This window comes from Lonchura striata, chromosome 6 (genome assembly GCF_050655825.1).
Source record: "Lonchura striata isolate lonStrDom1 chromosome 6, ASM5065582v1, whole genome shotgun sequence".
NCBI classification, from domain to species: Eukaryota; Metazoa; Chordata; class Aves; order Passeriformes; family Estrildidae; genus Lonchura; species Lonchura striata.
This window is the reverse complement of record NC_140708.1, coordinates 40219777-40232745: the sequence shown is the minus strand read 5'-3', so window position 1 is coordinate 40232745 and position 12969 is coordinate 40219777. Positions and strand designations below refer to the sequence as shown.

The 12969-nt window shown below is 46.9% G+C and overlaps 1 protein-coding gene across 6 annotated transcripts in view; it reads left to right on the top strand.

The window, feature by feature from the left end:
* TCERG1L (transcription elongation regulator 1 like) overlaps nucleotides 1-6854 on the top strand; it is a 48411-nt gene extending 41557 nt beyond the window's left edge. For all 6 annotated transcript variants that reach the window (XM_085583013.1, XM_085583012.1, XM_085583011.1 and 3 more), the window contains 3 exons: nucleotides 1519-1608; nucleotides 3659-3777; nucleotides 5591-6854. In XM_085583013.1, coding sequence (XP_085439139.1) covers nucleotides 1519-1608; nucleotides 3659-3777; nucleotides 5591-5747 — 366 coding nt within the window. In that variant the 3' untranslated portion in view covers nucleotides 5748-6854. The remainder of the gene's footprint in view (nucleotides 1-1518; nucleotides 1609-3658; nucleotides 3778-5590) is intronic.
* Nucleotides 6855-12969: the final 6115 nt, after the last annotated feature.

Sequence of the window (12969 nt, the reverse complement as noted above, 5' to 3'; positions counted from 1 at the left end):
AGCCTGAATTTCGAATTTTACAGTGGCTTCAGATCCCAAAGGCAGCCTGAATTTAGGATTTTCCAATGGCCTCACACCCCAAAGGCAGCCTGAGCTTTGCATTTTCTAATCTCAAGCCGCTCTCAGAGGAAAACGAGTCCACTTAAAGCCACTTTGCTTTATCAGAGCTTTCCTGCTGGAGTGTTAATTACTGTTTAATTCTACTTCACATCCTTTTTTTTTATTTTTAGCGAATTCACTCCTTTGTAATTAGTTGGAGTGATCAGAATATTTTATTTCCTTCCAATTTTTCTGTCGCCAGTGAGTTAGCAGGGATGTTGTGGAAGCTTCTGAAGCAGTGGGATCGTCCCTGCCCAGGCAGGGGATGGATCTGGGTGGGCTTTGAGGTCCCTCCCAACCCAAAGGGCTCCGTGAGTGACTCCAGTGGCTGGATGTGACATCCCCACCCCAGTGCCTGTGGGGTGGGGCCTTGGGTATGTCACTGCCAGCTCTCCCTGTGCCTCAGCGGGGTCCCAGCTCCCCTCTGGAGCTGGAATTGTGCCTTTCACAAACAGCACCTGCTGCTGCAGGTTCTGAGGCAATACACGGGATAAATAACAGAAATAACTGCATATAAATAACAAAAAGACTGCACAGGCTGGGGTAGTTCTAGAGTGGGTGTGGATGGCAGTGATGGCACAAGTGAGATCCCTCTCATAAAAACTCCTGCACCAAGCCTCAGTCTGACCCACACCTTTATTCCCAAATGAGATCACTCCCATAAAAACTCCTGTCCTGAGCCCTGGTGTGGCCCACACCTTTATTCCCAATGAGATCCCTCATAAAAACTCCTGCCCTGAGCCCCAGTCTGACCCACACTTTATTCCCAAAGGTGTTCCACGGGCAGCACATCTCACAACCTTTCCGTGCATGTCCAACCCTGGCCTCGCCCCGGTGCCAAACACAGCCTGGCCCTTCTGGGCACCGTGGTGGCCCTGAGGGGATCCCTCGGGGGTCCCTGAGGCTGAAGATCGTGGTCTTCCTCATGGTTGAATGTTTGGACTTTTCTCCTTTGTGTGTACATTTTTACGTCTGTCAGTCTTGATGGGCTTGGGGGCAGAGGAGCCCCTTTGGGTTCTTTGCGTCCTTGGTCTCCTCTGGTATTGTTCTTTATGCAAGGAGCTAAAGAAATTTGCATTTCCCTATGCCCTTTGTACCAGGGCAGAGGTTTCTTAAGTAAAAAAAAAAAAATATTCAACACATAATTTTACAAGCTAAAATTTAAATGCTCCATTAATTTAGTTAACTCAAGTGAACTCCAAAAATCTCTGTTTCAGCCCCTTCCAGCACGGGTGGGGAGGGAGCATCTCCCAGAGCCTCACTGAGGAGCAAATCCATCCTGGCCGTGTGGGGCCACCAGAGCCCTGCCAGAGTCTGAAATGCTCCTTGGGCACCCCCAGAACGCTGCCCAGGCTGCTCGGCTGCCCAGCTCTGGGACGTTTGCCCCTGCCCACGCCCCGTGCCCTGTCTGTGCCGCAGGTGTCGGCGTTCTCCACCTGGGAGAAGGAGCTGCACAAGATCGTGTTCGACCCGCGCTACCTCCTGCTCAACCCCGAGGAGAGGAAGCAGGTGAGTGAGCCCTGCCCAGCCCTGGCACAGCAAACACCTCCCAGACCCACCGAAACCCTGCAGCAGCTGTCCTGGGAGGGTGAGAGAGTTCCACCAGCACAGCTGCTGGCTGGACACTCACAGGTTTGGCTCTGCCCATCGGGGGTGCCCACCAGGCACGGCGAGGGGTTTGGGGTCTGGAGTTGGGCTCTGTGGGGTTTTGGGGTCTGGAGTTGGGCTCTGTGGGGTTTGGGGTCTGGAGTTGGGCTCTGTGGGGTTTTGGGGTCTGGAGTTGGGCTCTGTGGGGTTTTGGGGTCTGGAGTTGGGCTCTGTGGGGTTTTGGGGTCTGGAGTTGGGCTCTGTGGGGTTTGGGGTCTGGAGTTGGGCTCTGTGAAGTTTTGGGGATGTAGGAGTTGGACTCTGTGATCCCTGTGAGTCCCTTCCCACTTAGGATGATCTTTGGCTCTCAGGGCTCTCTCCTTGGACAATCAGGTGCTCCAAGGTCTGATCACAGGGAGCCTTGGGATGCAGGAGCAGCTCCTGAGCCTGGGAATCCTGGGAAAAGGGACTGGGACCTGGGAATTGGAATAGGGACTGGCTGTAGGGAGCTGGGAATGGGGAGCTGGGAATAGGGACCTGGCTGTAGGGAGCTGTGAATAGGGACTGGGAACAGGGACCTGGGAATGGGGAGCTGGGAACAGGGACCTGGCTGTAGGGAGCTGGGAATAGGGATTGGGAACAGGGACCTGGCTGTAGGGAGCTGGGAACAGGGAGCTGGGAATAGGGATTGGGAATAGGGACTGGCTGTAGGGAGCTGGGAATAGGGACTGGGAATGGGGATTGGGAACAGGGACCTGGGAATAGGGATTGGGAACAGGGAGCTGGGAATGGGGAGCTGGGAATAGGGATTGGGAATAGGGACTGGCTGTAGGGAGCTGGGAATAGGGACTGGGAATGGGGAGCTGGGAACAGGGACTGGAAATCGGGACCTGGCTGTGGGGAGGGCAGTGGCCCCAGGGGAACGGTTCTAGCCCGGATTATTTGGACAGTGCAGACACTGCTGGATTTCCATGGTTTAGGACATTTCCCAGGAGTGTGGCAGGGTTTGGTGCTGGACAGAGCACTGAGGCCGGGACAGGGACTCGTTTTGCTGGGGAGCTCCAAAGGGGTTTTGCTGCCTCGATGATTTTGGCATTAATTGTCACCAGGGGTCCCAAAGTCTGCAGATGAGTGTACAGAATTCAGGAGAGATGCAGGGATCTTGCAGAGAAGGTGAACGCTGCTGTTCTGTGGTTATTTCTCTCCCTTAAAAGTCTTTTGTCATCCTGCAGAAGGAATAATTTTTAATATGGAACAGTCCATTTTTAAAATAAACAGGATAAAAAATGAACTTATTCCATATTGTCCCGTGGCTCTCCAGAGAGCTTCCTGTAGGTATTTACCACAGGACTGGGCACATACATCTTCATTTGCTCCCTTTCCAATATCTCCTTTCCTAAGGAAAAAAAAGTGAAACAAAAATAATAAAGAAATGCAGGAATTAAAATGTATGAGGAGCTGCCAGGATGGAAAGTGCTGCTAAAGAGCCTGAGCAGGGAGTTTGGGATTTATTTCAGGGAATGGGCAAGGACAGCACCTGGATGTGATGAGTCAATCCGGACATACTCCTTGGAATCATGGAATCATTTCTTCAGCCTTGGAGCAGCCCAGGCCCGTGGGCCATGGCAGGGGTGGCACTGGCTGGGCTTTAAGGTCCTTCCCACCCAAACCAGTCTGGGCCTCTGGGATTAACATAAACATGGCTGCCCTTTAATTAATCCCAATTACAGCCAGAGCAGAGCGCCAGGCCTTGGAGGTGATGGAATAAAAACTCCTGGACACGTGGGGAGGGGATGAGGACTGCAGGCCCTGGGCTTGCCAAAACCCCCAAGGGCTTCACCAATAACTCCTTGTCCTGCTTCACCAATAACTCCTTGTCCTGCTTCACCAGTAACTCCTTGTCCTGCTTCACCAGTAACTCCTTGTCCTGCTTCACCAGTAATTCCTTGTCCTGGCTCCCTTCCCTGGCCAGATTTTCGAGCAGTTTGTCAAGACCCGGGTCAGGGAGGAGTACAAAGAGAAGAAGAACAAGTTGCTGTTGGCCAAGGAAGAATTCAAGAAGCTTCTGGAAGAATCCAAGCTATCCCCAAGGTGGGTGTTGCCTCAGGAAGGGTTGGGAAGCTCGGCTTTGTTATTCAGGCTGAGCTTTTCAGCCCTGAATTCTTCCTAGCAAGTGGAAGTGCCTCTTCCAATGCTGGGGTGGCATCTCTTCCCTGATATTTCCCAGTATTCTGTTGTGTTCCTGGGAGAGGAAATATTCCATCTGTCTCCCCTGTCCCTCCCCCTCTCCCTCTCTCCCTCAGAATGTGCAACACTTTTCACAGCACATTTATTTTATACTCCTGTATACGCTGGGATTATAGAACACACATTACTTATGGAAAATCAGTACCACAATGTTCATTCTCATCCATATTGCACATGCAGGTGTAATTACTCAGAAATTGTATTTAGTCCTGGGGTTTGGTGGAAGAGAAATATAATTTCTCCAAGTTCCTGTTAATGCCATGCCATTAAATTCATGGAATGTGTCCCTGCCCATGGCAGGGGGGTGGAACAAGATGATCTGTGAGGTCTCTCCCAGCCCAAACCCTTCTGTGACTCTACAATTCCGTGATTAAATTGAAATACAGCGTGCAAGGCACAATTTATGTCTTACCTTGTTTTTGTAGTGGTGGATCCAGACTCACACAGTGGCAGTGCTTAGGGCAGTGCTTTCTCATTTGTAAATTACATGAAAATAAAGGGGTTTATGTTATAAATATTGCTAAACTGCTGGAACAAAGAAATTACTGTTTTCTCTGATAAAACATGCAGATAACTATTCAGCACGACCTGCGTGGGCACACGGATCCAAACAGCACGTGGGGCTGTAATAATTGTAATTACAAGAAACGTTTTACAACAAAATCAGGAATATTCTGGGCTGATGTCCCACCCAAACCCTGCTTCCAGCACTGCTGTTCCCAGTCCCCAGGGGAAGAGCTGTGCTGGCCCAGAGGCCAGGAGCATTCCACGCCTGAAGGGTTTTGGGAGCTGACTGTGACACAAAGCACTGAGGAAGCTCCTTTCCCTGCCTTGATTTAGGCACGCAAGGAGAGGAATAAATCCCAAATATTTCCAATAAAAAGCAAAGAGTCACCTTGGGGAAAGGAGCTGGGCATGCAGCCTGGAAGGCAATGAAGGTAGAAAGCCCTGCTAGGAGAGAGCTTGCTGTGGAAATGCAGAGCGGGCAGGAGCTGGAATAAAAACTCCTTGTCCTGGTCAGTGAGGTGCCATTGGTGCCAGCCCCAATCCCTGTGACATCCCAGAGCTCGTCCCTGCTCGTTGCAGTGCTCCAGGTGTCCAGAGCCTCTGTGTGGGCTCACCTCCCTCCATCCCCCGTTCTCCATCCTGCTCTGTTACTCTGAATTCTAAAAGGGTTAAGTTTTCTTCTACAGTTCTTTTAAAAGTCTTAAAGTTCTCATAAAATTCCTTCAACCTTCTGATCTGTTTATATATTTCTACTGGAGTTCTCACACACTGTTCATATACATAATAATTGTTTTACATTCCTCTTTGTAAGAAGAGAGAATTAATCAACTGTTGGTTTAATCAGTGTGACTGGAGAAGTAGTAATTCCATCCTCTAATCCACAGTCACCTCTAGAATTCTATAAATATCAAATACTTAAATAAAATACTTTTCTTTTTAACCTTTAAACTTACCAAACATTTGTATACCTTTGTGTCCAATAACAGCATCTGGACTTAACACTTTTAAAAATCAGAGTAACACTGCTCCTGTCCAACATTGCCATGCCCTCATTTTTGGCGTGGGTCCAGGTGCAGGAGCCTGGGGGTGGCAGGCTCAGCCAAAATCTGACTTTCCACAAAGCAGCTTCCCAAAATCTGGTTTTCCACAGGACAACCTTCAAGGAATTCGCCGAGAAGCACGGCCGGGATCAGCGCTTCCGCCTCGTGCAGAAGAAGAAGGACCAGGAGCATTTCTTCAACCAGTTCATCCTCATCCTCAAAAAGAGGGACAAAGAAAACAGGATAAGGCTACGGAAAATGAGATAAGGGCAGCTGGAGCTGGCAATAAAGGCACGAGCCCGGGCTGGGGCCGTGGGAAAGGTTCCAAGGAAGGAGGGAACGCCCGGGGCCACCAGCAGCACCCGAATTCGGAGGAGCCAGGGAAAACCTCTGAACGGAGTCTGGGGAGCGCCCGCTGGATTTGGGAAGGCTGTGCTGCAGGAATGGGAAGGATATTTTGTTCTCAAAGAATTAATGTTTCATATTGAAGCTCTCTTTTGTACAACATCCAGAGTTTGATGCATTTCTAATTGCCATGATATGTCGATCCCTTAATTGTTTTAATTATGCAAATTACTTGTAATATACACAAGTTATGACTCCAATGCAGATTTATAATTAAGCAGAAGCAGATGCCATCCAGAGCAATCTCAAGGCATTTCCATCATTTAGGGGAATTATCTCAAGCGATCTTTTGGCAACTCTGCATCTCCACCAAGCGTGTGGGCTCTGGTGGTCTGCAGGATCCGCTCCCGCTGCTCATCGTCTGTCCAGTCCTGAGTAGTAGTAATCAGCTGTTAATTGTTGATCTTGGTGAAGAGTGTGAAAACCTTGGCACATGTTCCTTAGGAGAACTCTCCGACCCAGACCTTGCCGTGGGCGGGGTCCCCCTCAGCCTTCCAACCCCAGTTCTGTGCTGAAGCCATCCCAGTGGGACTTGGGTTCTGTTCCTGTGTGTGAAGAGTCTGCATGAGATTTTTCTCATCCTATTTGTATAAATAAATATTTAACTTTTGTAATTAAGAAGCATTTCAAGCCTGATTTCAGGGGCAAAACTTTTTTTGAAGAGTTTTTTGGGTTTTTTTTTGTCAGAACTCAAGTGGAAAATGCTGTCAGGGATGGGGGCAGGGGTTGTTGGGATGTCTGTGCAAGGCCTGGGGTTGGACTGGATCCTTGTGAGTCCCTTCCAGCTCAGGATACTCTGGGATTCCAGGAAATAATGTGGGCAATGTGAAGATGTACAAAGGATGATTTTGGGAGGTTTTGGTGAGTTTGGGATGGTTTTTTTCTCTGCGTTTTAGCCTCCCAACAAGGCTACAGATGTTTTGGTGGTTGAGCAAGAGTTAAAGCCATTTTGGCTCTCTTTTTGAAGTACTTTGTGACTGTTTTTTTTTTTTTTAACTTAGTTCTTCACATTTTGCTTTCTTCGCTTGGGTTTGCTTTGGTAAATAGTTTCCATGCTGCTCCCCTGGGAGCAGGTTTCCCTGCTGCTGTGAGCACTGCTGGGAGAGCTAATCCCGAGCAGAAATGGAGCCAGAGAAATGAAAACAAACCACGGCACAGCTCCCAGGAGATTCCGAGTTTCCTCCCCTGGATTCACAGCGAGATGCTCTGGGGTTGCTTCTGCCAGCAGCTCCAGGTGATTTGTGCTCCAGTTGTGGTTGTGTTTCCCTGGCAGTGCTGCTGGCACTGGCCATCGCTGCCTCTCCCGGGCTCTTCCCATGGAATTCTGTTTCCTCGGAGCTCTCTTGGGTCCCGGCACTTTTCCGTGGGTTTCTTCCACCTGGGCTTGTTGTGTTTCAGTTCTCCACAATGGGAAAGGAAATGGGAGAGACTGGGAATGCAGAAATGGTGCTTTTCCTTGGAAAGGGGATGGAGTTTTCCCTTGCTGCAGAGAGAGACCTGGAGCTGGCTTGGAGGAGAAGTTCCTCTCAGGCAGGGAACTGGCTTCAGCCCTGACTGGATGCTTCCATTTGTCAAAATTGCTCTAAACTCAACCTTTTTCCTCTCCTTTGAGGGAGGAAGGAGCCTACAACTGCTTTTTGACCCGTTGTATTTCCTTATCCAGGTGCTCAGCAGGGCTTGGCCTTGGCAGAGAATCAAGGATTAATTTTTGTTTATTTGGTTTTTTTTTTTCAGTCAGAGAACTGATCCTGTGCTCTCAGTTTCACTGCAGATCACAACCCCATCCCTTTTCTTTCTTCTTCTTTAATATAAGCAAATAATTTGCCAATAAATATTTAACTCTGAGGATAATTTTCAAGGTAAATCATTGAAAGGTCTGGCTTGGAAGGGACCTTAAAGATGATCTCCTTCCTCCCAGTGCCTTCTGTAGCTGATCATTTTGGAGTTAGCTACTGATAAAAATGAAGGGTTTGATAAAAACAAGGCAAAGAAATCTTTGCCAGTTCACTGAACATTCTCTGAACACTCCTTTCTCAGCTTGTTATTTATTCCAAGAGAAAAAAACCTGCCTTTGTAAATTCTGCTTGAGCTGCACATTTTGGGCAGCTTTTCAAGGACACCAGGGTCCCCAATTCTCTGGGAGTGCTGGAAGGGCTCAGGGAAATCTTTCCAAATGAACTTTTCCACACTTACCTGTTGGAATCAATGTGGCCATCGCTGGTTTTGGACCAATGACACCAGGTGGGGATTAACCATTAAATTCCCAGAGCTGCTGTGGATCCCTGGCAGTGCCCAGGGCCAGGCTGGAGCAGCTGGGACAGTGGGAGGGGTCCCTGCCATGGCAGGGGTGGCACTGGCTGGTTTTGGGGTCCCTCCAACCCAAACCAGGCTGTTCTTAGGTCAGGCTTTACCCCACAAAACAAAATATCTTTTTATTATATATTTCTCCTTTTTCTCCTTTGAAGAGAAAAGCCTTTCCCTGGAATCACAGCAAAGCTGTGCTTCTGCTTGGAACAGGCACTGCCTGCAAAACAAGAATTCATTTAACTTTAAAGAGCATTTTTAATAAAGACCTTCTCCATCTGAGTGGGCTGTGAGCGTAGGCACGGTAGGCTGAGACTTTCAAGGCCCGTGTTTTGTTTGTATTAAAAATAATTTTCCCCTCAGATGTGATGTTTTTCCTCCTAAAAGAATAAAATATTGATTTAATAATTCAGAAACAGTCAGCTGCAGGTTGATGTGTCTGCATCTTCTGCCCAGATCTCCTTACAAATTGCAGCGTGTGTTTTTAGGGTTTTATTGTGAAACAAACGCTGCTCCTATATTCTCCAAAATACCCCGAGCAGCTGAGATGTTACAAAGGCAGGGGAAATCCTCTTCCTGCAGAGCCTGACCCTGCCCGGGGCTGGGGGAACAGCTCGGGGGGCTCTGGGGAGTGCCCATCCCTGGGGATAATTCATGCTTTGTCTATTCCAGCCTGCTCTTACAGGCTCTCAGAGACAAACATCACACCTTTAATAGCTCAGCTACCTCAGGTGGCACAAAAGTAGCAGGATGGCTCCTGTGACAGTGCTGGAAACAAAAAAGTTTTAATAAAAGGCAAAATAAAAAAGCTCTTTACAGAGATAAACCCAACAAGGGCAAGAGGTTCTTGCTCCTGCTAGAACACTTCACAAAAAAGGTTTACTTATTTTGTTTTCTTCTTTTTCTAGGGAATTGCTTAGGTGGGACTTTTTGGCTCTCCTTACATTTGGGGTGAAGTCCCCAAGGTGCCATGAAGTGTCTTTTAACCAAATTGAGGAGAGAAACATCTGGGCTTTTGTCCTTTTTAAGGGGACAGAGGCTAACTTGTTTACTCCTTCAACAGGGGACACGTTCCTACAGGTGACATCCCTGTGGAGGTGGCACTTGGGGACACACGGGGCAGCGATGCCCGGGAGCTCCCCGTGCCAGGGGCTGGGCACGGGCACAGAACGAAGCAGGGATTGATGAAAAGCCCTCCCAGGACACACCCTGGGCCCTGCAGGAGCCCGGCCCAGGAGCTCTCACACTTTTATCAGTTCTGCTCCATTCCCACATCGGGCTCAGTGCCCAATTCCAGCCCCAGGTGCTGCAGTCCCACCCTCCCAGGCTGCTCTCCTCCATTCCTGCTGGTTGCACTTTTTGGGGCTGGAGCTGCAGCGTGTCCTTGGCTCTGGGCTGGTTCAGGATTGTTCTGGGTGCTGAGCTGGTTCAGGATTGTTCAGGATTGTTCTGGGTGCTGAGCTGGTTCAGGATTGTTCTGAGTGCTGAGCTGGTTCTAGGCTGGTTCAGGATTGTTCTGGGTGCTGAGCTGGTTCAGGATTGTTCTGGGTGCTGAGCTGGCTCTGGGCTGGTTCAGGATTGTTCTGGGTGCTGAGCTGGTTCAGGATTGTTCTGGGTGCTGAGCTGGCTCTGGGCTGGAGAAGCCAATTTTATTTCTGACCCCGCAATATATAGGATTTTAAAAGTGGCAGTGGATTGGAGGATGGAATTCCCACCTCTCCAACCACACTGGTCAAACCAACAGCCCATCAATTCTCTGCTCCCACAAAAAATGCAAAACAATCATTATTTACATGAACATGTGTGAGAACTCCATCAGAAATATGTAAACATCTGAAGGCATAGAAAACTTTTAAAAGAACTTTAAAACTTTCAGAAGAATGATAAAAGAAAAGGTAACACCTTTAAAAATCAGGGCAACGGGCTCACTCAGTCAGTGATTGTGGCTGCGGGTGAAGAGCAGGAAAGGTCTCAGCACAGCAGAATTGATGGATTCTCTTCTCTGGCACTGACAGGAGAGGAGTCCAGGTGAGGCACTGATGGATTTGTGGCTTCTCACTAATTAAAAATGAGTAAATCTTTCAAATCACTGCCACTGCTTTCTGTTGCACTTCTGTTGGTGTCAGCAGTGCACAGAGAGAGTTTGTTCCACGTCAGCTTCTGAAACTGCTGCACCAAAACCTCCATTTCCCTGGGATGCTCTGGGGAAAGCAGAGCAGTGAACTGCTTAAAAATTAAAGTCTTTGCTTTGGGCAGTTTCTGAAAAAAAAAAAAAAAATCCATTTTGACTTTTAATATTAAAAAAGCCAAAGGAAACTATAAATTCTAATGCAGAAATGAAGAGCTGGACTATCCTGCTCACTGCTTCCATGAGGTGCTGCATAGGTTTTTCTGTAAATTATTCTGTTTATTGGGAGTGCTGAGCCCAGACCTGGGGTCCAACATCAGAAGGACGTGGAGCTGCCTGGAGAGAGAAAAGCAACACTTTCCCCTCAGCTTTGCTGTGTCTTTAAGCATTCCACACCTGTCCTCTGCTTGGAGGGAAGTTTACCCAAGAGGAGATCCCGGGCAAAAGCAAAGCATGGAGCTTGGGATTATCCATGCCTGATAAAGCCTGTGCTGATTGATAAATAAACCCGTGCTGATTGATAAATAAACCTGTGCTGATTGATAAATAAACCTGTGCTGATTGAGAGCCTCGTGCTGATTGATAAACCCTTTGTGGTTTCCACCTGGAGCTTGCAAGGCTGGGCAGTGTGAAAAACGCCAATCACTTGGTTTTTAAAACTTCTAAAAGTTTAATAATAATAAAATGGTTATAAAAATAGTAATGCAATCAGAGTAATAAAGTTTAGAGTTAGGACAATTACAAGACAATAAAAAGCAAAGAATTACAGATGCTCTTGGACACTGAGTCATGAAAAGCATCCCTTGTGAACAAAGGAATCACCCCTAAACCAATAAACTTTTTGCATATTCATACATCCTTCATGGTTATGCATGAAGAATGCATATACATTCGGTTCTAAACAAGAAACTCTGTTGTATGTCAGCTGTTTCCTTAAATCCCCACTGTGTTTTCAGTCTGAGCAAGGCCTGAAGAAATTCGCTTCTTCTGATAAGAAAACCGTAAATTTGTCTTCTCTGGAAGATTTAGGTGTTCCTCGAAGTGAGTATCTCATTCCTAAAAAAAACCCCTTCATATAGCAGAGTTTCTATTTTAACATTATTTTGGAACCTAAAACTCTGTTTAACACCCTACTTAAGAGAATTAATACAGCATCACTTTCTAACATCAGACATAAAATATTCACTGTAACATTTGCGAAAAGCCAACCATAAAATGTGCATTTTTCACAATGCTGGTTCCTGGAGAGGAGCTCTCCTCCACCCTGAAGCGGAGGGGGCTGAGCTGAGCCTGGGCAGGCTTGGCAGGGGTTCACCCCCCAGCCCTCAGTCACTGCTCTGCAGAGCCACCTCAAAGAAACTGGATTTTGTTATTGCTGAAAAGTCCCATTTTCGCAAGGAAGTGTCACTGTTAAAGGCTCTTTTTAGCAGGAGAAAACATTCCTCCCTGTTTGACCGTGTGGCTGAGCCAAGTCCAGGCAGGGGGGCAGACTTTGCTTGGTGGAAGGGATTTTTTAATCTTGGGCTGCTCGGAGGCTGCTGGGAGGGTGGCAGGGAGCAGCTTCACCCTGCTGGGTGCTGAGGGGCCCCTGAGCCTTTCCCGAGGTCACATCCCCAAATTCAGCTGCTCCAGTCCGAGAATCAGACAGAGAGCAAGCCGGGCGGTTCCTTCCGCAGCAGAGGCTGGACCAGGGCATTTCCCCAGAAAAACCCCCTGTTTCAGTGCCCAGCAGCACCGAGGGCTCTGTCCCACCTCCTGGGCTCATTTTATTTTATAATTTTATACTATTTTTATTTTATAATTTTATAGAATTTTATATTATTTCTATTATTCTGTATAATTTTCTATTATTTATATTTTATTTATATTATTTATATTTTAGTATTCTATTTTTATTATTTGTATTCTATTTTTGTTATTTATATTTTGGTTTTATATTATATTGTTATTATTTTATTAATTCTTTATTACGTTATTAATTATTATTTTTATTATTTGTATTTACATTTATATTTTATGTTTTATATTTTATGTTTTATATTTTATGTTTTATATTTTATGTTTTATATTTTATATTTTATATTTTATATTTTATATTTTATATTTTATATTCTATATTCTATATTCTATATTCTATATTCTATATTCTATATTTTAATTTATATAAATTTATGTTTTGTATTTCTATTATGTATGTCTTATTTTTCTATTATTTTATATTATGTTACGTTATGTTTTTTATTACTATACAGTATTACAAGTACTGTATCCTGCTTATATACGGTAATGTTCTATTACTGTAAATGAGCAAATGGGAAATAGGTTTAGTGCCCCTCCCCAGTGCTGAGTTAAGGGCACGTCTGGAGGGTCAGCAGGGGTCTGGCAATAAAGCAGATTTTCCCGGAGCAATAAAGGAGTGTCAGCAGGGTCGGCGCTCCCCCAGCTCAGCAGATTGTTTAATTGATCCACAATTGATTGGGCGCAGCGATGGGAGCTGTGCCTTCCCCAACACCTCCCCGTGGGCACAGGGGGATTTGGGGCAGGGCACGGCCAGCCCGGGGGTCCCAGCCGTGCCCACCCCAACCCGGGGACACCTCAGGATGGGATCCATTCCTCCGGGCAGTGCCAGTCCCCGAGCCCCGTTCCATGGAT